Here is a 22,028-nt window from a genome sequence, read left to right as displayed (position 1 = left end):
AAAACTCACCCTCCTGAAAGAAAGTGAAAACATTGGATAAGTGCTGGTAAATAACTAGATTGTATGTAGGCTATAGAAAAAATCTGAAACTTGTTGAATTCAGTACTAGATTAATTCATAAGATTTATCAAGAGCATTATCAACATAGGTCAGCCAGCTGTATTGCTTGTGTTCATTTATTATAAAACCATACTAAAACATTTAATTTTAACAACTCATTGAAGCATAGGCTACATTATTGATGACAAAAAAAAACTAACTACATGCCCATAGACAGGGGGGGTTTGGGTAGTTCGAACGAGTCACAGTAATTCCTGGTTATTAGCCAATAGGATGTGACGTATTAATATGGATGTCCTATATAGAGCTGCTGTTAGTTAGTTAGTGAGCGGCACTTTGTACTTGTCAAACACAGGTATTCGGTTTTCCTGATTTCTATAAATAAGCAGCTAAAATGTGCATCGTTTGTCGTGTGGACATATGTCAACCTCGCCTCTAAAATATAAAAGTGCACACACACGACTGGGGGGGCACGGTGCCATAGCTTGTGTTCACCTAGAAACTCCTGCATCAGCGGCGTACACAGATGATTTCCAATGCAGATGCGTATTTCTAGCAGCGCACACATCGAGACGTGTGCATCCTCACCCGTTTCAATTACAGAGACCCACCGACACAGATTTGTGATCGACAAGCACCAGAAACCGCATCTAGTTTGCATATATAATGTTGGCTGATATGGGATTTTTCACTGGTGATATGTGGTTGTGAAGCAAAGATATGTTTGAGTCCAAATCTGCATGATTTCATGGAGATTTTGTGCTGTTTTTTTGACTTCGAAATGACTGAATCGCGCATGTCAGGTCTCCAGTTGTCAAAATCTTGGTTGGGAGGACCCCCAGACCCCCCGCCCTCAATTTCTCTATCGTCTTTGCCCTCATTATTCAACACTAATTTTGTGCAGTGCACAGTGGGGCAAAGGGAAATGGTACAGACTTTAATCTAATAAGACAAAATGCTTGAAAGTTTCTATTATGTTTATATATATGACTACAATAATCTTTAACAAATTAAAATGTAAGTGGTCTGAAACCATTTTAATACAAATCTATACATTTATTTAACCATTTTATTTTTGTACTTTGTGATATGAATGTACTAAATATAGCAATGGGGTATATTACTAATTCACAGAATTAGTCCATGTCTGGACCTTGACTATACCTTGACCAAGAAATTTGGATCCTGACACAAAATAATACCCCTGCTGTAGAACATTGCTACATTATGTATATTGCACTAAGGTGTCTGTAATATTGTTTTTTCGTGCAATACTTTTTTTATATTGTATTCATAATTCGTTTTATGTCACTTGTTTCTTTAATACTGTTTTTATACTGTTTGTGTGGGGTTTTTGTTTCTTAAAATAAAGAAAATCTCAAAGACATAAAGCTATGCAGTCTCTGTGTGAGTGTAAGAACACAATGATCTGTGGTGGAACTGGCTGTGATGCAAGGGGCACCAGTTAAAATCTTGCCTAGGGCACCAAATTGGTCAGGGCCGGCCCTGTGCGCAGCAACTGACATTATGCACTCATAGCAAAATCTGTGAGGCCAACGACATCCAGCTGGATAGTGAGTGTGGGGCGAAAAGAGCAGGAGAGACGGAAGAGAAAGCAGGGAGCAGCGTCATTGTCGCAGAATATTGAACATATGTTCAAAAAGACTGCCAAACAGGGTAAGGTTGTTATATTTACTACCTAATCTAACAGTTGAGATAGCTAACACTAGGTATGTGCTAGCTAACAGTCTTCAACCCCACAGGAGCAGAAGGTAGCTAATGTTTTCACCCATGTGTGTCTGTGTCTGTCAGGATTATGCAATAACTACACAACTGATTTTCACAAAACTCAGTGGAGGAGTGTAGATTAAATTTTGTCCATTATCCGTCCAGTGGAACTAGCTAGCTACAGTGACCGATTCAGAAGGTTTTTACCCTGAATGTGTGATGTGTGTTCCTCTGTGTCAGCGCTCCATTCATGTGTGTGTTTGGACTGAAAAAGGTGGAACGTTATCTTGGTTAGCAATTTGACAACATTGTAGTAAATATTTTCGGTGCATCAAAAAGCGTGCTCGTTAAGATACCAACAGACAAGCTAATCCAACACAAATTAGTGCATAAAAAGTCACCAAAATGAAGTATTTGAACCTCATAATTAAATACAAAATGAGGGGGAAAACTGCAAAAAGGTCCACTTTTTGAAAAAAGAACCCCTCCTTCCACTAGGCTGGCTATGGGCCTGAACTAGTTTAAACTACAAAGACTGACTGCCATACTTTATATAAAGCACTCCTAAATCATGTTTAGTATTTCGGTGAAAACGGGTGTACACCATGGAAAGAGTTTATAGGTCTGTCTAAATAAATGAAAAAATGCTGTAAAGTAAGAATGCTTTCAAAAATAGACGTTAATAGATTATATTTATCAATAACTAAATGCAAAGAGAGTGAACAGAAGAAAAATATTTGATTTAATCCATATTTGGTGTGACCACCCTTTGCCTTCAAAACCCATTTATACAGCTGGGCATTTTACTGGAGCAATCTAAGTGAAGTACCTTGCTCAAGGGTACAACAGCACTATCCACCTAGGATTTGAACCCACAACCTTCCAGTCATGAGTCCAGAGCCCTAATCACTATTCCACGGTCTGTTGCCTGCAGACACTCGTTTGTGTACCGCTCTCCAGTCCTTCGGCGAACAAACTGCCTTCTGCTACAGCCAAATATTTCAAATTTTGACTCATCAGTCCAGAGCACCTGCTGCCATTTTTCTGCACCCCAGTTCCTGTGTTTTCATGCATAGTTGAGTCGCTTTGCCACATCGAAGGAATGGCTTTTAGCCGAAAGTCTTCCATGAAGGCCACTTCTGACCAGACTTCTCCGGACAGTAGATGGGTGTACCAGGATCCCACTGTTTTCTGCAAATTCTAAGCTGATGGCACTGCTGAACTTCTTCCGATTGTGAAGGGAAGTCCTTGGCCGACCACTGCGTCTACGCTCCTCAATGTTGCCCGTTTCTTTGTGCTTCTTCAAAAGAGCTTGGACAGCACATCTGGAAACCCCTGTCTGCCTTGAAATGTCTGCCTGGGAGAGACCTTGCTGATGCAGTAGAACTACCTTGTTTCTTGTTGCTGTGCTCAGTCTTGCCATGGTGTACGACTTTTGACAGGAAACTGTCTTCAGCAACCTCACCTTGTTAGCGGAGTTTGGCTGTTCCTCACCCAGTTAGCACCTGTTTGGTATAATTGTTTAATCATACACCTGGCTATATGTCTACAAAATCCCTGACTTTGTGCAAGTGTACCTAGAAGAATTGTTGCTGTTTTGAAGGCAAAGGGTGGTCACACCAAATATGGATTTGATGTAGATTTTTCTTCTGTTCACTCACTTTGCTTTTAGTTAATTGATAAATATAATCTATTAACATGTCTGTTTTTGAAAGCATTCTTACTTTACAGCATTTTTTCACACCTGCCTAAAACTTTTGCACAGTATTGTAGGTTAGTTACAAAAAGTCCTGTATATAAATCATTTGATGTAATGCATACTTTAAAGCTCTTAAATGAGGCAAACAAGTCAACTTTCTACCTGCCTACAACTTTCATTATATAATTTAAATACAAAGCTGGATATTACCACCATTTAAAAAAACAATTCAAAGAAAGTGTTAGGAGAATATGAAAATATTTAAATGTAAAATGTGTAAATTGCATGCTTTTAAAGCATATAAAGATATAAAAGGAATTCATTACACTTTCTACAACCTTTCCTAGCAACGCAGAAAAGTCATGACCCAGGCAGATAACTTCAGCATTACATTTTGAAACACCACTTAAGAGGATGCCATTGGCAAACAATATTCTCTGAAAGTGGGAACTATGAATCACAGGACACCAGTGCTGAAGCTGCATTAACACTCAAGATGACAAACCATTTGAAAGCATTTTATACAAAGAAGCATTTAAAGCTTTGTTGGAGAAAATAAAATGAAAACTGAACAGGATCGACTTCTCTCACTCTCCCCCGAGAATCTGAACCTCTCAAGTGAAGAAGTAGAATAGAGATGGATAGCAATATGAAGCCCATAATGACATTCATTGAAATGTACATGGCAATGAAACAGGAGAATCATATTTATAAGCTATTTTTCTAATTTATTTTTATATTTTATAAAACAAACCATCATAATTTTATTCTGCCCATGAACCATTGTTGTGAAGTGAACACAATGTATTCAGAGAATTGCACATATTTATTTCCTCTCACAATTCAAATGTTCTTTCTATAAGAATAACAATTAGTAGAAGTAGTAATGATGATACTTGTAGTAGTATTTCGTAGATCAACCATTTTATTCAACTGTACAGAACAGAAAGGTTTAAAAGAACAAGATGTTTAACAGCTTAACATCCACAATACCAAAACAAGCCAATTCACAGATAGATATTAATCAGCGCAACACAGGTATGGTAAGTATTTTGGCAGTCAATCAAGATATGACGATGCATGCCATGCCCTTTGGATGAATTAAGCTGTTTGTCTCGCAATTCAGCTGTCCATAGCTAAATAAATACAGCTGTGTTTTGAGAGCTTTAATCCAGACCTTGATTTGACACAATTAAACATGTCAGGCATCACAATTCAGCTGCAGATATTACCGATTTGTTTTCAATTAGGTGTTTTGGGTGTGCCCATGTTACACAGCAGGTGCAGAAAGCACACTTTGTGGTAGATGTTCTAGTCAAGCTGTTCTGCCTATGTGAGACACTATCAAGACATTTACTACCCCAACACCTGTAGGACCATCTTGAAAACTGAAGAAAAAAAAACAGGAAAATCTACAAAACACCAAAATAAAATAATTGTAAATCTCTAGGAATGATTTCTGAGGTGGTCAGGGAACTGCAGAGTTTCAAGTGAAGCCAACACTTCCAGCTTGCAGATCAAAGGAGTTGGGAAGGAAAATCTCATTGCTGTTGTCCCACACAATAGAATTTGATTCACACTAGAATCTGGCTAAAAAAGAAGCATCTTTACAAAATCAATGCACCACAATATAATATTATATATCTTGTCATAAGAACATTGAATCAATTGTCTGTTTAAACCAAATATATATAATGATACATTTTTTTAAATTGCTAGAGGCAAAATGTGCTTTCTATTCCTTGATGGAAAAATAAAATGAAAGGCATATTAATGACTGGAAAGTGAGAAGAGATCATTCAAAACCCATCTCTGGAATTAATGTATTTGACTCCTGTGTGTCAGATGCAGCTAAAATTTAATTTAAAACTCTGTAACATGCCTAAACAGAGGTTTGTTTAAGTACAGAAAATATGCTCTCCCAGCATAAATGTATAATATGTTAATTTACTCCCAGAGGTAAATTGGATACTATTAGGTAAAATAAAAATAAATCTAGAAGAAAGAAAAAATGCCAGGCCAGCGCACTGTAAATGCAAAAGTGTGTCAAAACAGGCTTGATGTAATAAGAACTGCATGCATAATCACTCCTGCCTTTCAGATCAACCTTTGAGATATTCTCAGATGAGCCTATGACATCTGCTACCGGCTCTCTCATTTCTTTTCAGGGGGAAGAGCGTGTGGGCCTGCAACACATAATTATACCGTCTTTCTGAATAATACAACAAATACGGTTGAAGATATGTGGTTCCCAGGCATAGAATACAACAGACAAGAAATAAGTTGGCTGTTTAACAACTCGGTTTTCTTTCTTGCTTGGAGTGAGAGCACTTGAGCCAAATAAATAAATCAGTAGGACAGCGGAAATAGCACACAAAATAACTAAAACAATTGAGATAAAACAAAAAGGCACAGTAAACTTGTAAACGACATTGATGGTAACGACTGTTCAGTAAATGTATTCCACGGAGATAGTTCAAAATACTGCAAAAATATCATCACTGTCACTTTTATTCACTTCACCGGAAGCACTTTGCTTAATATAATACGTTCCAGGGGAAAAACAAAATTGCCCAGCGGAGTACAACAACAACAAAAATTAAAATGTCTCAAATGGTTACCGGATGTGTGCGATAGACTTCCAACTTTGAACTAAAGTCTGTTTCATAATCCTGTAGCTTCTCTCCAAATGAAGACGTAATCGAATTTATTATACCGATCCTTTTCTTTACAAATAAAAAAAGCATTTTGCCATCAAGGTGGGGCTGTTTTCCCCGATAAATTTGCCTTTGCCTGGGTTAAACTACTTAGGTCAGTGTTTGAAAGATCAAGCAATGATAATCTAAATACTGGATGGAAAACCTCAAATCCTATAACCATTTCATACAGACTGATCTGAAATCCCCCACCTTGTTCAGAGCCCCAACAGATTATTACACAGTAGCTGAAAACTCTCCAAATTACACACTCAGATGATTCAATGATACCATTATGAAAACTGCTCCTACCCAAAAAAGTATTTATTATACTGATATGCTGATATTCCATCCAAATACATCATGTTGAAAGTCACACCAGCATTTAATTTCCCTAGCCTTTAAAAACTGCTTACGCTAATTTGATTAAGGCAGATTTTGAAACAATTAATCTAGCTCCTATCTGCTGCCTACGGTGGCGCAGCTCCAGTCCGCCGTACTGACAGAACTCTCTGTCGTTCAGCATGACAACAGGCTTAATTTACTTCTAAGCTGATTAATTTGCCTGGGCTTCTGAGTGAGAACTTCTGTACTTCTCAATCAATATGTTAAGCGCCACCTCATAAATCATTCTGCCAATCGGAATGGCCTTATCTTTGCCAGTGTGTTGCAATGCAATGACAGGTTCCTGAGGATTGGATGAAACCCCATTATCTTGCCACAACAGAGCAGGGATGCCAAGAGGAACACTTGAGTGTCCTTTCTGCTCTTCAGTTCCGATACTGCAGATCTCAGAAACCCACTCAGACTGTGATATTACTCTCAACACATATACAGGTGGAGACTGGGGCAGGTGAACTGAACTAATGAGGGAGAGAAATTTACATATTTGTGCGCTCAGCTTCAGATTGAAGGTCTGGGTCAAAGGCTTTCACTTCATGACAAAGCACAGTTCTAAATAGTCGACAATTGCAACGATGAATGAGTTGTGAGTGTAAAGGACACTTACCACGCCTATTCCTTCGAAAGCAAAAATTGCTGTGCCGAAGAAAAAGGGATATTTTTTCCAACTGGATGCATAAGGAAGTCCACGTGGGTCCCCCACATCCTAAAGACAGAAAGAAAAAACAAAGAATATAGTCACCAATAAAAATCCATCTACAAAGATAATGTTAAGCTCAGTCTGTAGTTTTCTGGGTTTTCATAGGTGCTTGTCTTTGTTTGCTTGGGTGTTTTAGACATGGTGGACTACACTGCAACTAAAGCTGGTATGTCAAGTTCTCCTGTTTGAGACACTATTACTCTGTGATTTGCGCTGTGGGGCCATTTCTCTGTCTGTTCCAGTCAGATCACAATGAATCAATCACCAGCTAGCAATAACAGCTGATATCTAAATGCAGTCAAGTTTAATCTGGGGTCTAAGCTGACCTAATGAGAAAAAAAGATGTCGTTGCTCATTCCCTAGCGGTCAAATGTCCATTGTTAAGTGACAGTGCTCCTAATTAATCCATTTAAGCATAATTTTGCTGGCTGATTGATGAGCCCAGCACAGAAGGGCACTCAGAACAATGGGCAAGATCCTATGCACACTTGACAGCATTTCTTGCCTTTATTTGTCTATAGGACATCAAACATGCGTTGCAATATTATTGTTCTTCATTTATTTGTATTGTGTTAATAACCCATGTTATGCTATGCCCTAGAATGCAAATGTTAAAAAAACACTAATCTCTAACTATAACTAAAAAAACAAAACAAAGAAAAAACTATGCATACAAAGCAGTCTAAGCCATGTTTAAGCCATAACCCCCAAGATGCAATTGAAAATGTCGCCTCGGCAATGACAATTAAGCAAGAGTTCTTTGCAATAACAATTAGCCTTAATGTCATTAAGATGCACATACTAATTGTGAACTGAAGATGACCTTGGATGTTTCAAGTGTTTAATCAAAAGCTTGGCCTGTGCATATAAAGAAAAATTAAAAAATAATGAAAAAACAAACAAACATTACATTTTTTTTCCTGTTCTGGCTGTTCACATAGAAACCTGTGTGCCACTTTTTTCAGTGAGGCAACAATTACTCTAGCATGGCAAAATCACCGTAAGTCACCATTAAAGATTAAGAGTTGTGGAGACTATCTTTCAGATTTAATGAACCTTAGTTTACACAGAGAAACAGGAAAGTCTGAGTGATGGTAAAGACATGCATTTTTAAGCATATACCTTAATCTGAACAATGAAAGCTGTGGTTTTGTGAAATAAGTTAACATGACAAGAGCCTTGGCTGCATCTTTTGCTGTCCTGGCATTGTTTTGTGAACTGTGACAAGACTAAACGTCCACTCAGAGTGAAGCTGAGTCATCAGAGCTCAAATTGCTCCCGCGCAGTTAGAAAACCAGGCTCCATGGGTGATTGCTTTCGTCCTTGGTAAGGGCTCGTCTCTGGTGAGGTTTCAGTGCTCTTACCCTTAGTATATACTGGAAGATGATGACAATGCTGACAGCCATTGACACGTTGGCCAGAAACGAAAGCACCGCCATGTTCTTCAGGTCTCGGATGAACACGAGGAGGATGAAGAAGGGCAGGAAGCACAGCATGTACACACGCAGGTCCAGGCCACCGCAGTCCTGCTGGACAGCTGTGGAGCCATTGCCATAGGAGTGAGGAATCTCTGTGCCGTTCCTCCAGTAGCCCTCGACAACCTGAACAGGAACAGAGGCATGGGGCAAGGAGAGGGAGAGGGAGAAGGAGAAGAACATAAAAATAATTCACAGCATTACATTTCTGAGCTGCTGCTTCTGACCACGTCCTTTTCGTTAACGTCAGCGTATTTACATTTGACCGTCTATTCAAATCAAACGATACATGAAATCATCACAGTTGTAAGCTGACATATTCTGATTGTTGACTAAGGACAGGTGTAACAGCATTTACAAAATAAAATGATACAAAAAAGTACACACATCTGCAGTATTTAATGTACAATACATTCTTCCCTGATACAAAAGCTTCTATTAATCCTTAAAAACAAAACACATTTGCCCAACTGAATTCATGCAATACTGTGAACATACAAGCATGGTTATATGACACATCTTTCTTGCATTTCTGTTTGTTTCCATGGCAAAAAAAAAAAGCAATTTTATATTATCAATCTGGCACAGTGGGAAATGGGCTCCCTTTTGGTATGTCGATAATCAGCTTAATAACTTTTCAGTAGAAATAACAATCTCAAAAGTTTTTCGAGTACAGCATAATCATCAGGGACACATGATTGCTCTTACCAGAAATGCTCTAACAATGAGGGATATTAATAACTCTTCATACCTAACAAATTACATTCACAGTTTGATCCTGATCCAGCGAGTCCATTGTCAGCATTTAGCTTCCATTTCTATTACTGATTTCTTGTCAGCTTTAGTCACGTGTATTAGTATACCTACGAGTGCATAGGATTCTCTTAGGGCTCCATTATTATAATGTGTACTTCCATGCATGTATTACAACAGCTTTAAGAGCACTCAAAATTATTAAATAATGTCAAAGAAAAACACAAAATATCAGTTAAATAAAGGATATATAATCTGCACAGTCTTCTGTTTTCATCAATAACACATAGATATCAATAATTACTCTTTTTTATGTTTTCTAGCATGTAAACTTTAAACTGTAAAATTAAAATACTACACATTTACTATGAATATAAATATGATTAGGTATACAATTCTAAGTTCCCCAACAGATAACTTAAATAGCCTGTCCCCAAAACATTGTTTAATAAAAGTATTATTGTAGAATTTATTGCACAAAATGCTCTACCATTTTCATGTGAATGTTATAATTCAGATTAAATTAAATGTTCAACAGCAGCTTTCTGTTGTTGTTTATTTGTTTGTCATTGTCTTTGTTTGTTTTTTTGTTTTTTTTAATCCAAACAACCAATACCAAACACTACTTTATCTGTGTTGCTGTGTTAAACTCTCCAGAGGTCCATAGATTGAAACACTGTGTAATTATTTACTTAGACAGTGACTTAAATAAGAGATATTAAACACTGCTTAAACTATTAAACAGAATATTGAAGCTATAATTTTATACTGAACAAAACAAAATGTCAGCCTCAGCAGTCAGCACTACACAAATGTGTGACATACATTTTTAAATTGCAAATATCTGATCCTAATAAAGAATTAAAGATATCTGCTCTTCCAGATTTAAAACAAATTTTTAATTTGATCAATGACCGTCAGATTGTTTATCATTTTAATTTCACCTAAATTTCAAGAACAAAAAACATAATTAACAAATATTAATCACTATATATACATAAATATATAAAATACATATTTTCGTTATGTACTCTGAGTAAGCATATCGTAGCCTACAGTTTACACAGAATGAGTGTCAAAACTGTGTCCAATTGCTCCCTCTTGAGAAACCTCCAGCATACTACAACTATATAAAAACAGGTGTAGGAGAACAAAAACATACACATTAATTCAGAAGAAAAATTAAAAGTTGCTTTGGAAACCCTATGAAATGATTAATATTATTTATTAATATTTAATAGAAAGGGAAAAGTATAATTTTACACATATTGAAACACAGACCTCAGCAGAAATTGTAAGTACATGAGTTTGATTTTTTACTCTAAGGACTCTGACTATTAACACCCATAATCCCTTCCAGAAAAATCCATTATCGGTAACACTTTGTAATAAAGTGCTGTAATTCCTCATGGATTAATATATGAACACCACAGGATTAACACATCAATACCTCATGCACATCATCTGAGTTCTGATGTTGAGCACATGAACACAAACCCTATTTCATCCTAACCCAAGAGACCTTCTGCCCAGTGAAGGCAGAGGTACAAGGCCAATGAGAATTATATTATCTTGCATGGGTACAAATTGTAGTGCTACCATGATGTAGCATTATGTTGGGTGTATTTGGATAAGAGCATTTGGGCTCTGAGCTGAAGCACTGATCTAAAGAAAACCTCTCCCCCCCCAAAGTTATCAGATTCCCTTAGCTCATCAGCTTGGAACTGGTTTGCATCAAAGTGACAGTTTTGGGGAGGATGGCACTGAGAAGAGGCCAAATAGTTTGGAATTCTGCTATGAGATGTCTGGAGAAAGTGTTTGGAAGTGGACGAGAGCCGAAATCCCGACATAGAGCTACGAACCCGGGCCAACCGGCATTTCCAAAAGATGGCATGGATTGACATCAGTCATAAATCAAGCCCCCCTCCAATAGGACACTGGGGGCTGAAACCGAAATCCAATCTCAAGAACTCAGGAACCAATCACCTATTGATCTGACAGACTATAAGGAACAGCGCACAGTCAGTCTCTCTCTCTCTCTCTCTCTCTCTCTCTCTCTCTCTCTCTCTCTCTCTCTCTCTCTCTCTCTCTCTCTCTCTCTCTCTCTCTCTCTCTCTCTCTCTCTCTCTCTCTCTCTCTCTCTCTCTCTCTCTCTCTCTCTCTCTCTCTCTCTCTCACCCTCTCACCCTCTCACCTGAACCAGAAACTCGCTGCCACAGCTCAACCTGTAGCTCTGTTGCCAGAACCGGAACCAGAAACCAACTAAGTCTTTGCCGGCAACAGTAGAGTTAAACTGGGAGAAGGAGATTGAGCCGTACGAAGAATTCTTTTAAATATTTATTTATTTATTAAATAAAGAACTTTACAGACTGCGCTGCCCGCCTGTGCCCACCTGATCAGTGTAGTTTTACAGCTGGACAATTGACTAAGTCGACTGTATACGAAAGTGTCAGACATTTAAATAGCTATTTGAGTCTTAAGAAACTTGACCCTTGGAACAAACAGGGCCCTGCTTTCCTCAAAGACTTTGTCTTCAAATAAGTACGGTGAGAGACCCTGCTTGTCAAGAAGATTTTGTGCACAACCTTGGGGCCTTCAAACCAGTGGAAAATCTGTTTGGAAACGACTCTACATTCGCAAAACCCCAACTTCCAGGTGCATCGACTGAGTGGAAGTTCTTGGACAAAGCCGAACCGGACTGCCTTTGTTCCAAACCACACGGACCTCGTGCCGTGCGCTGTTATCTGAGCCCAAAGACAGAGAGGCCTCTCTGCGACGAAGTTCAGATAAGTTTAACAGTTTGGAGTTCATGATTCATGACATTTGAGAAATCAATTAGAAATGTTAATCTGTGATTCATAACTCTAGAATGTGTAATATCATTTCGTTTTCTTAAATATAAATGTGTGTTGCATTAAACTGTTTTGTTGATAATTTTAGAAATAAAATCTGTCAACGCCGAGAAATATCTTCTCATTCCTGTTTAACTGTTTAGTCTGAAATTGACACAAGTTAATAGACATTAGATTATTGGTGGCCCTGCCTATCCTTAATCATTGAATAATAATCAGTTAAGGGAAATTGTGGTAACAAGTAATGATAGGATCTTTCTCGGCACCTAAACGTAAATGAGACTGATATATATATAACGAGAAGTTACCTGACATAAATACTAACCTGCGTAGTTATTTAATGTCTGACTAATAATACTAACGAGAGACTCCCCTTCGTCTTACTAATCGGTATTGTAGTCAATGTGTTTATAACCTTTATTGTTTAACGATTTGTTTTATCATATGCGATCCCATGGTCTTTGATTTGGTCACGGAAGTGATTTGTCTTTGATTTGTTGATCTAGAGTTGAATTTTAATTAGTTTTTCCCTTTTGTATAATTAGTGTAGTGCTACATTTAGTCTTTGTTTTGAATAAATTTGACAATTTATATCTTTGGAATTGGTGTCTGCGTCCAATTATTACAGAAATTGAGTTCTACAAGATTCCAGGATTCGTGATAAGGTGATACTATAAATTCACTTCTTTAATTGAAATGTATAAGTGTACCTTACGCTACAATGATTAATATGTCTAGAATTTGTATTTTAAAAAATTCATCATTTTAGTATAATGCACTGGGATGGATGGAACTGCTCTGCATGAGTAAGCAGAACAACCATCCAAAGCATGTAAAAGCAACCCTACCTGCTTGATATTCTCTGCCAGGAACACGAAGTACACGCTGCAGAATCCCAGCTGCGTCAAAACAAGGAAGAAACTAACTAGATACCTATCGGAGAGAAAGCACGGTTACCAACGCTGCGCAGAGCAAACCGCTATCTCACACTGGTAGTTATCGGCACATGTATACGCCTCACCTGCCGAACGTGCCCCCCTTTTTAAGGCACTTCAAAGAGCCGTGTTCCATCGCTAACGCTACGGTGTCACTGTATCCTAAGGGAGGTCTTTTCAATCTGGGGGAAAAAAAAAAGTTAATCATAATAATAAATGAACGAATTAAGAGTATCACTCCGTTTTACTTTTAATTGTAAAAACAAGGGTTCCTATCAGTAGCTCAGTTGGCTACAGACCCTAGTTGTAGCGCTGTAGTAAGCTGGGCTCTACAGTCCACAGTCTGGGCCAAATCTAGGCTGTGTCATTAGACCAGGATTCCCCATAAGGCATCACACAATTGGCCAACAGGGGAATAGGTTGTTTAGATCTTGGCTGGGGATGCCTGGGCTTACTGGGAAACAGCAGTGTTATCAGTGTGGCAGCATTATCAGCCTGAGCCACACGGATCCTCCCAGCACAACCTCAGTGTCCTGTTGATTCTGACTGAAAGCCAGCAGAAATGTGAGCATTTTGAAGGTTGAATGAATGTCCCTTTCCTCCTTCCCACACTGGCACAACCTTTGTACTCCGAGACAAGCTGATTAACAACTGTCAATATAAATTAACTAAAACCACGTGAACAGAACCCCTTACTGCAGGAATCAGAGCTCGGTGTCTGTGGCGTGGCAAACCTGTCTGTGGATGCCTGCTGAACAAGCATGTCAGGGTTGGACAGAGAAATACTTTAATCTGCACTTTTCTCAGATATTCATATTATCTGCTGAGACAGCCATACCTAGCTGGCTAATCACTCTTACCATCCACTCGGGATTATAAAATCAACTTACGGTCTGCCTTGTTCTCCGAGGTGTTCCCTAGTTATGAGAATATACAGGCTAAGCTTTAAACCCCACACAGGCCTGTCTGAACCCTTTCCTGTCAGGTTTTAGTGTCTGCACTCGATCGTGAGTAAGAATGGATCCACAGAGTGACTCATACATGACGATAGAGAACACCAATAAATATGTTTAAAATAAATCACTCAGCATTCATCTTAAGTTGAATTTGGGGAGGCAGGCACATGTGCACATTAGACGGTAAGAATACGGTTGGGCTCCAAGAGATTTTCTGTCCGTCACTTATAATGAAGGCTTTTCATGGAGAGAATGGGATACATGCAAATCTGAAGTGACAAACAAAATCATTGACTTTACCTTTCACATAGGAGATGGCTGCATCGGACCAGAATATGCATACAATGCACAGCTACCACTCCCATCAGTATCAGGCTTATGGGTCCCACCTACAAGAGACACAATAACAGCTTGTGACAGGATTACACATAAAGCAAATAATACCTTAATCTTTCATAGCAGTATATTTTATTTTAATTTTAAAGATTTGCTCCTAAAGGTGTTAACCCCTTCCGCACAGAAAGAGTGAATTACTTATTGATTCACTGCAAAGTAATATGTGTAAAGTCCAATGCAGTCACTATCAAAGATGTCAGCTTGCATTTGTGCTCGGTTTGTGTCCTTAAGGTTGTTTTGTTGTCTGTCTGCCATCACTTGGAGCTGCTAGAGAAAGTCCTTTCTCCAAAGCATGATGCAAAGTAAGTGCACGTAGTTAATGCTATCTGTGAGCCACCTCAGGCAGACAGCATCCTCAAAGTCTGTGTAAATGCAAGCTACTGAAAGTAACTGCTTTGTACTTACGTTTAAACATGTATTAGGGTGTGAACATATATATTGTCATTTTTTTCTCAACCCTCCTATTGCTTTTCAAAATGTTTATCATGAACAGGTACAGCTTCACATCAAACGCACACCACATTTTAAACAAACATACAGATCTGCAGCTTTAAAAGAGATTTCAAATGAAACCATTCACCAATTTCAATATGTTGGGGGGGGGGGGACTAATCTTGAATGATAACATACTGCACTATAATCTAGCATTTACAAGCACACATTCATATGCCTGGAGTTCAGTATTTGCACAGTGAAGGAGGAACTAAACTTATACAAAAGTATATGGAAGTTTTTCTAAAAATTAAAGATTTACATTTCCAACAGTACTTAGAGAAATAATGTATAGGCCGCTAACTATTCCAAATGACACTTAGAACAGGGGATGTGCCAACTGACTGGAAGACGGCAAATGTGATACCAATCCACAAGAAAGGGGACAAAACTGAACCAGGAAATTACAGACCTTAGATAATATTCAGTTGTGGGCCGACACCTGGCAGATGAAATTCAATGTGAACAAGTGCAAGGTAATACATGCAGGTAACAAAAATGTCCACTATAATTACACTATGGGAGGAATAGAACTAGATGAAGTAACGCATGAGAAAGACCTAGGAGTCTATGTGGACTCCTCACTTTCTCCATCCAAACAATGTGGGGAAGCAATAAAAAAGGCAAACAGGATGTTAGGGTATATTGTCAAAAGTGTATAATTTAAAACAAGGGCAGTAATGTTTAGACTGTACAATGCACTAGTTAGAGCTCATCTGGATACTGTGTACAGTTCTGGGCTCCACACTTCATGAAAGATATCGCTGCTCTAGAGGCAGTTCAGAGGAGAGCAACCAGACTTATTCCAGGTCTGAAGGGAATGTCCTACTGAGAGACTGAGGGACCTGAACATTTTCACCCTGGAACAGAGGAGACTACATGGGGACTTGATTCAAGTCTTCACAATCATGAAAGGCATCGACCACATCAAACCAGAGGAGCTTTTCCAGTTCAGCAGGGACACACGCACCCGGGGACACAAATGGAAATTGGGCTTCAAGACATTCAAGACGAAAAACAGGAGACAATTCTTCACATGGAGAATCATCGCATTCTGGAAAACTCCCCAGCGATGTGGTTGAAACTGAAAATTTGGGAACATTTAAAAATAGACTAGATAGGATCCTTGGATCATCACATCATAGTTATTAATGGACACCAAACGAGCACAATGGCTCAAATGGCGTCTTCTCATTTGTAAACTTTATGTTCTTCTTATGTTTTTAATTCTTTACATTCTAAATGCGTATTGCATAATCATTCCCACTGATGACTTGGCTGTCACAGTTTTATCTGAATGCCAGTTCAAATGTCAACCATACATCACAAAGATATTGGCAAAAAGCAGAATTGGTTAGGTAAGTCTGACAGCTACAGCACCATTAAACACAGTAATTCACTCCTGCCCCACACAAAACCCCATTTCAAGTCATCATGATTGACAGATCACTTAAAGTCTAAATGCTCCCTCTTTCTGATATAAAAGTGCTTTTCATTACCATAATGTTTAAGCATACGTGCCCATTTCATGCTATAAATTTATGTCAAATCCCCTGCATACCTGAAATGCATATATTACAAAATGGAGGTAAACAATCCATATACCATGGTATCTATGGTACCATGTGTCTATGAGTGTGTGAAGCACACTATAAAATCCACGCAGAAACTTGTAATCAGTGACATTAGTCCGGATACAAATTTTGTTTTAATTAGGTGACAAAGCCTTCCCACCATCCCACTGGTATTTAACAAGGTTACAGGGAATGGATGAATGTTCCATGAGGAGAAAACATGCATATGGATGTAATGATGTTCTTTGATGATTTTTTTTTCTTCTTTGCAACAAAGAGGGAATAATAGTCTCTATGACTCATGATTTGCAAGGTCCAAATGTGGCTTGAAGATTCACACATAAGCAGTTTCTATAATTCTCTTACTTAAGAAAGACGAAACAGTTATTTCAACAACATCAACTGTCATATCTGTCGCTGGGGGAGTTCAAAAAGATCTTAATTTGACATTACATCGACACAAAGAAAATCCTGGTAATAGGAATCATACACAGAGTGCATCAAATTTCATTTGCCTTCACTTTCCTCACAAACTCTAAGGGTTTTAGCTATTACCTTACTTTGTGTTTTATAAGGCTCTACTCAAAGAAGCAGCTTTCAATCTTCTATCACTGTCAGTCACAGACAATTGACTTGTACAAATGTGCGAGTCAGAATCGCAGAGCACTCTCCTGTGCTATGCAGTTATTTAATGTCTTCCAGTATCGATGAGGGAATATATAACTGTTGCAATAAAGAAGAAAGGATATTTCATTACAGTGGGGCTTGTTCAATGCAGAGGTTACGTTCTTGAAAAATGCAGGGTTGGGCAAACTTGATACCATATAGGAAAACTGGCGTCTGGAGAACTCCAATATATATATATATATATTTGCCTTAATAAAAGCCTCAAGAGTAAATATTTTACGGTAAATGTTAATAAATAAGAACTAAAATACCATAGTACAATAAGTAATATACTGTAAATAAAATAAAAATAATACAATAAAAAAAAAACATTTTATTCTGCTCAAGAATGAAAAAAGACAATGAAAAGGATTATGATGTGGTGATGGCAAGCCTGTGTATATTCAAACCAAATCCCGGGTTGAGAAATGTTTTTTAAAACATATAATCAAATCTGTTAGTAAAACCCGCCTTGGACAATGTTCTACTGCACTCAGATGAAGGAAAAAAAGTCAATTAATTTCAATGATTCAAAGTAACAAAAAGTATCCATCTCACACAAAACTCTTGGATTTTCCCATACTTACCACAATTCCGGCATTTTTCAATGCAAGCGGAAGGCCAAGGAGACCAGTTCCAATATTTCCCTTTAACAGATGTATAAGGGTTTGTGCAAACCTACCGAAAAACAAACACAAAAACATATGAAAGATAGATTAGGATCAGTGGGAGATGTTCATGGCCACATACTAATTTGAAGACGCGAGCATAGAAAGCTTATGAGCCTTAATTAACATCACTTGTCTTTTTACTGCATTCCATCAATAACTGAAAACTGTAGCCTATAACTCCCTGGGTAAGAGTGTCTGCTAATAAATAAATAATAATAATGATGATATCAGTGACGGATTACATTACTTCTTTGAATTCTCAAATTTGAATTTAATCTCTGCAGGCAGCAATCTCTTGTGTGTGAGTCTACTTATATCTGTGTGACGTAGTATAAATACTTCCTTTCTGAGGAACCAATACATTGTCATTTTAGCCAGTATTAAACCCCAGTAAAGACTGAAGTACGGCAACACACAGGCTCTCACATTTCTAATCCGATCATGACTTTCTGTTTACAGAACCGATTCCAGAGAAGGGCAGGATGCCACCGAAGCATGGCACGATAACATCAGACACGTTTCAATGTGAAGAAACTGTAAAGGACATTTTCGTTACCTAGGAAGCATGGGAGTTGCATGCAGTAAAAGTGAAGATGCTCCTTCAGATTGCTACTGCCAAATGAAGTTCAACACTAGCATAGTCCCTCACCTGTAGTTTTAACTCCAATCCGCAAGAGAAATACATCTTACTATTTCACTGTAGTCTGCAAAAACATGGTTCTCTCTCCTATGATTTCAAAGACAATATGTATCTTAAGAGGTTCCCAGTATTAAAAGGTATCGAAAGGCACTTCATACATGAAAAGATGAGAAATGATTTAAACCTCCATAGCCTCCAGTAAAATAATAATAAAAACCATCTAGAGAGATGTGTTCTGAATATCTTAATGGAAATAATTGAGCAAAGCCCAACTCCCTGGATCGGGTTCACTATAGATACCACTGCAAAACTCACTGGAAGCAGATGGCTTTATAATGAAGATTGCTGGATGTATAGAACAGATAGTTGCCCAGTGATGGACTGGCGTCCCATCCTGGACGTATTCCTGCCTTGCGCCCTGTGCCTGCCGGGATCGAAGATGAATGGATGGATGGATGGATAGAACAGACCATGCGGACAGGCTTTGTGCTATATAACACTTTACAATAAGCAGTTTGATGAGCCTGGAATCAACAATGGACCTCATTATTAACCATTCATTTGTGCTTTGATTGATTGATTGATTTTATTTAATGAACTATTCATGCCATGAATATTCTTAAATATATGCCTGTGTTTGGGATTAACATCGAGTACATTTAAATAGGATTTACGAAGACACCCAGCAGTGTTTAACCCTCCTCAACCCACCCTGCAAAAATACAACCCAGGTCTCCTTCAGGAATGCGACAGAAGACCCTTTATTTGTTATTTCAGTCCTGCGGGATTCCTAAAGCATACCTGTGGCGTTCCATGGGAATCCTGGTCCCAAATATCTCCTGTGTGTGGGCACGATCATTTGGCACGATCTAAACAGTCAGGTTTTAATGGGTGGTTGTTGTTTGTTAGTTTGTCATGATTTATAGTGTGGTGACTTATACAGCTAATGTGATGCTAGCCAAGACAGCAAAGACACAAAGAAAAGTAGCGCCTTTTCCTTGAGTGTACTCAACATTTATACCAAAGATTAACTGAATACTCACGTAATGCCCTGATGATTGCCAAGCTCATAATGCCTCTGTACTGCAACTAATTCAGGATCTTGATCCTCATCAGAAATGTCTTCAGAACACTGCCCAGTCTCCTCAATTAGAGGGGCCATTACCTCCATGTCTGTAAGAACAAAACACAGGCCACATGTCACTCCTGCAATGGGTCATTACCTGCTTTCTCTTGAATTCAGGGATAATTAGATTTAAAGGTTATATGTTTTTCAAAGGGTCTATACAAGACTTTTTTTTAAAAACACGTAAGATGCTCACAGTAAAGAAAAGCTGCATCATAATGCAGCTTAATTAGGTGCTTTTCATAAGGAATCAGGAAAATTGGCTCATATGTAGTGAATGGGTTCTTTTTATTATGGGGCTCATTTGATATATTTAAAAATTTAACTATTGAATTAGGCCTTTATAATTGTGTTTTTTTAACATTCAGCAAGGAAAGACTTGCAAATGAACATTAGGTGAAAAAGACTTGACAAAAAGGTGTCTTAAGGAAAATTACCCCACTGCAGATTTTCTAAAGATAAAATCAGTTACACAGAGAATGCTCTATACATAAAGGGCTTTAGCAATGGTCTACACTTCTACTACAAAGTCAATGTGTGACCGAGGCAACACTTCCTTGAACTGCACCATGATTAAAAAAACAAACAAAAAAATACTACAGTAAAATAATAATACATTTGTACAATTTCTGCTCTCTTTTCTGCTCAGCCATGTGTCATCACACCAAGGCAGCAGCAGATTAATTCAAAACCACATCCAAGATCACTCTATAGAGAACTTGATCATCAAAAGCTGATTTCAAGATGACATACACTGTTATACATGTGACATCCCTGTATAAATGAATGTACTAATTTGTCAACCTGACAACCTTATTCAAAACACATTTTGTACTGTCTATCACACTGCACATTTACATGGATAAGTGAAACAGACCATTCAGTTTCCCTTTTCTTACTCTGAGAATAGTGTAACTACAGATCTGCAATTCAATGCATGTTTGGCAGCTGCATATATGTGTTACAAATAACAAGAGGAACTTCTTAAGTGTTATACACCAGTGATAAATTAGCGTTATCAGAAGAAGACGCTTGTCTCGGCTTCCTTAAAAAGCGATTCCAACCCCTCAGAAGAACGTCATGACGTCATCGTGGACGAATACCTAGCTGTTCCCGTGCGCCCATCTTCCGCCGCACATGCGCGTTTCCTCTGAAGCGGTGCTGGCGTTTATCACAGGGATGGGTCTGGTCCTTCTTAACTGATTATAGAAACAGAAAAATAACATGAATGGATATTGCTATGCATCTGCACAAGGGGGGTGTTGTCATAATACTTCTCAAGGTAGCCAATTCACGATGAAGACGTTATCATTAAAACAATGATTAAATCCGAGCTTCCGTATCATCAGATCATCCTAAATTGTGAATTAGAAGAAGCAACATTTGCCGATATATCCCTTGCGTAAAGATAAGAGAAATGGTTGCACTGAATGGATAATCTATGCAAACTGTGCGATTGCGGTGAAAAACAAACAGACACAGGATGTCTGTGTCTGCTGTCAGACGTGCATTTATTTCAATAAAGTTGTCTGAAGGAGAGCTGATGATTTAAACCACGAAAGCGAACAATCATCCTACCAACGTGTTCTTCTGCTGTGACTCAATCAATGCATTGATTTAACCTGGTCCGACTTGTAGCACTTGAATCCAACGATCAACCTGGTCTCGCTGCTGGGTTTTGTATAAATAACTGTCATTTTAGAATGGAAAAGTTCCGTTTAATTTGTGGAAACGGATCGCCTGTGTGGATACAATTGCCATGTTGTAATGTTGTGGATTAAAGGGCAAAGGCGCGGATTTTTTTTTTTGAGCCGGCGAAAAATACTGATTCGACACGCCCACTCGATTCCAAAAGGGCGTCTTAAAGGAAACGCGCTTTTTCAGTTAAGTCTAACATAATTATAAAGGGAAGCATTTAGGCACTATTATGGAACTATGTTGGAGGCAAAATACTCATGAGCTATGCCTGTAGCTGAGTTTATTGTTAGGCTACACTTTTGATAAGCAATTTTCACTTTAACTGGTTCACTGTTTTTGTTAAGTCAGTGTAGTTGTAGTTGTTTCTTTCTTTTTGTATATTTATGTAATATCAAAATATGTGTTTAAAAAGTCCAATGGTGCGATGTTAACTACTATTAAATGTAGAGCTCACATAATAAGGACCTGGCAGTACATCTGTGTACCTCTGTTTTCTGTGTACCTCTACT

General features: G+C 38.2%; 1 protein-coding gene across 1 annotated transcript in view; it reads right to left on the bottom strand.

The window, feature by feature from the left end:
• slc36a4 (solute carrier family 36 member 4) overlaps positions 1–21,797 on the bottom strand; it is a 148,007-nt gene extending 126,210 nt beyond the window's left edge. Inside the window, exons 1-9 of the mRNA XM_066699264.1 lie at positions 21,400–21,797; positions 20,925–21,020; positions 19,739–19,868; positions 17,972–18,062; positions 14,557–14,645; positions 13,387–13,482; positions 13,214–13,298; positions 8,650–8,886; positions 7,193–7,291 (exon numbers count right to left, since the gene is read on the bottom strand). Coding sequence (XP_066555361.1) covers positions 7,193–7,291; positions 8,650–8,886; positions 13,214–13,298; positions 13,387–13,482; positions 14,557–14,645; positions 17,972–18,062; positions 19,739–19,868; positions 20,925–20,946 — 849 coding nt within the window. The 5' untranslated portion in view covers positions 20,947–21,020; positions 21,400–21,797. The remainder of the gene's footprint in view (positions 1–7,192; positions 7,292–8,649; positions 8,887–13,213; positions 13,299–13,386; positions 13,483–14,556; positions 14,646–17,971; positions 18,063–19,738; positions 19,869–20,924; positions 21,021–21,399) is intronic.
• Positions 21,798–22,028: the final 231 nt, after the last annotated feature.

The sequence above is a fragment of the Amia ocellicauda genome, chromosome 3 (assembly GCF_036373705.1).
Source record: "Amia ocellicauda isolate fAmiCal2 chromosome 3, fAmiCal2.hap1, whole genome shotgun sequence".
Lineage (NCBI taxonomy): Eukaryota > Metazoa > Chordata > Actinopteri > Amiiformes > Amiidae > Amia > Amia ocellicauda.
This window is presented reverse-complemented; position numbering and strand designations above follow the sequence as displayed.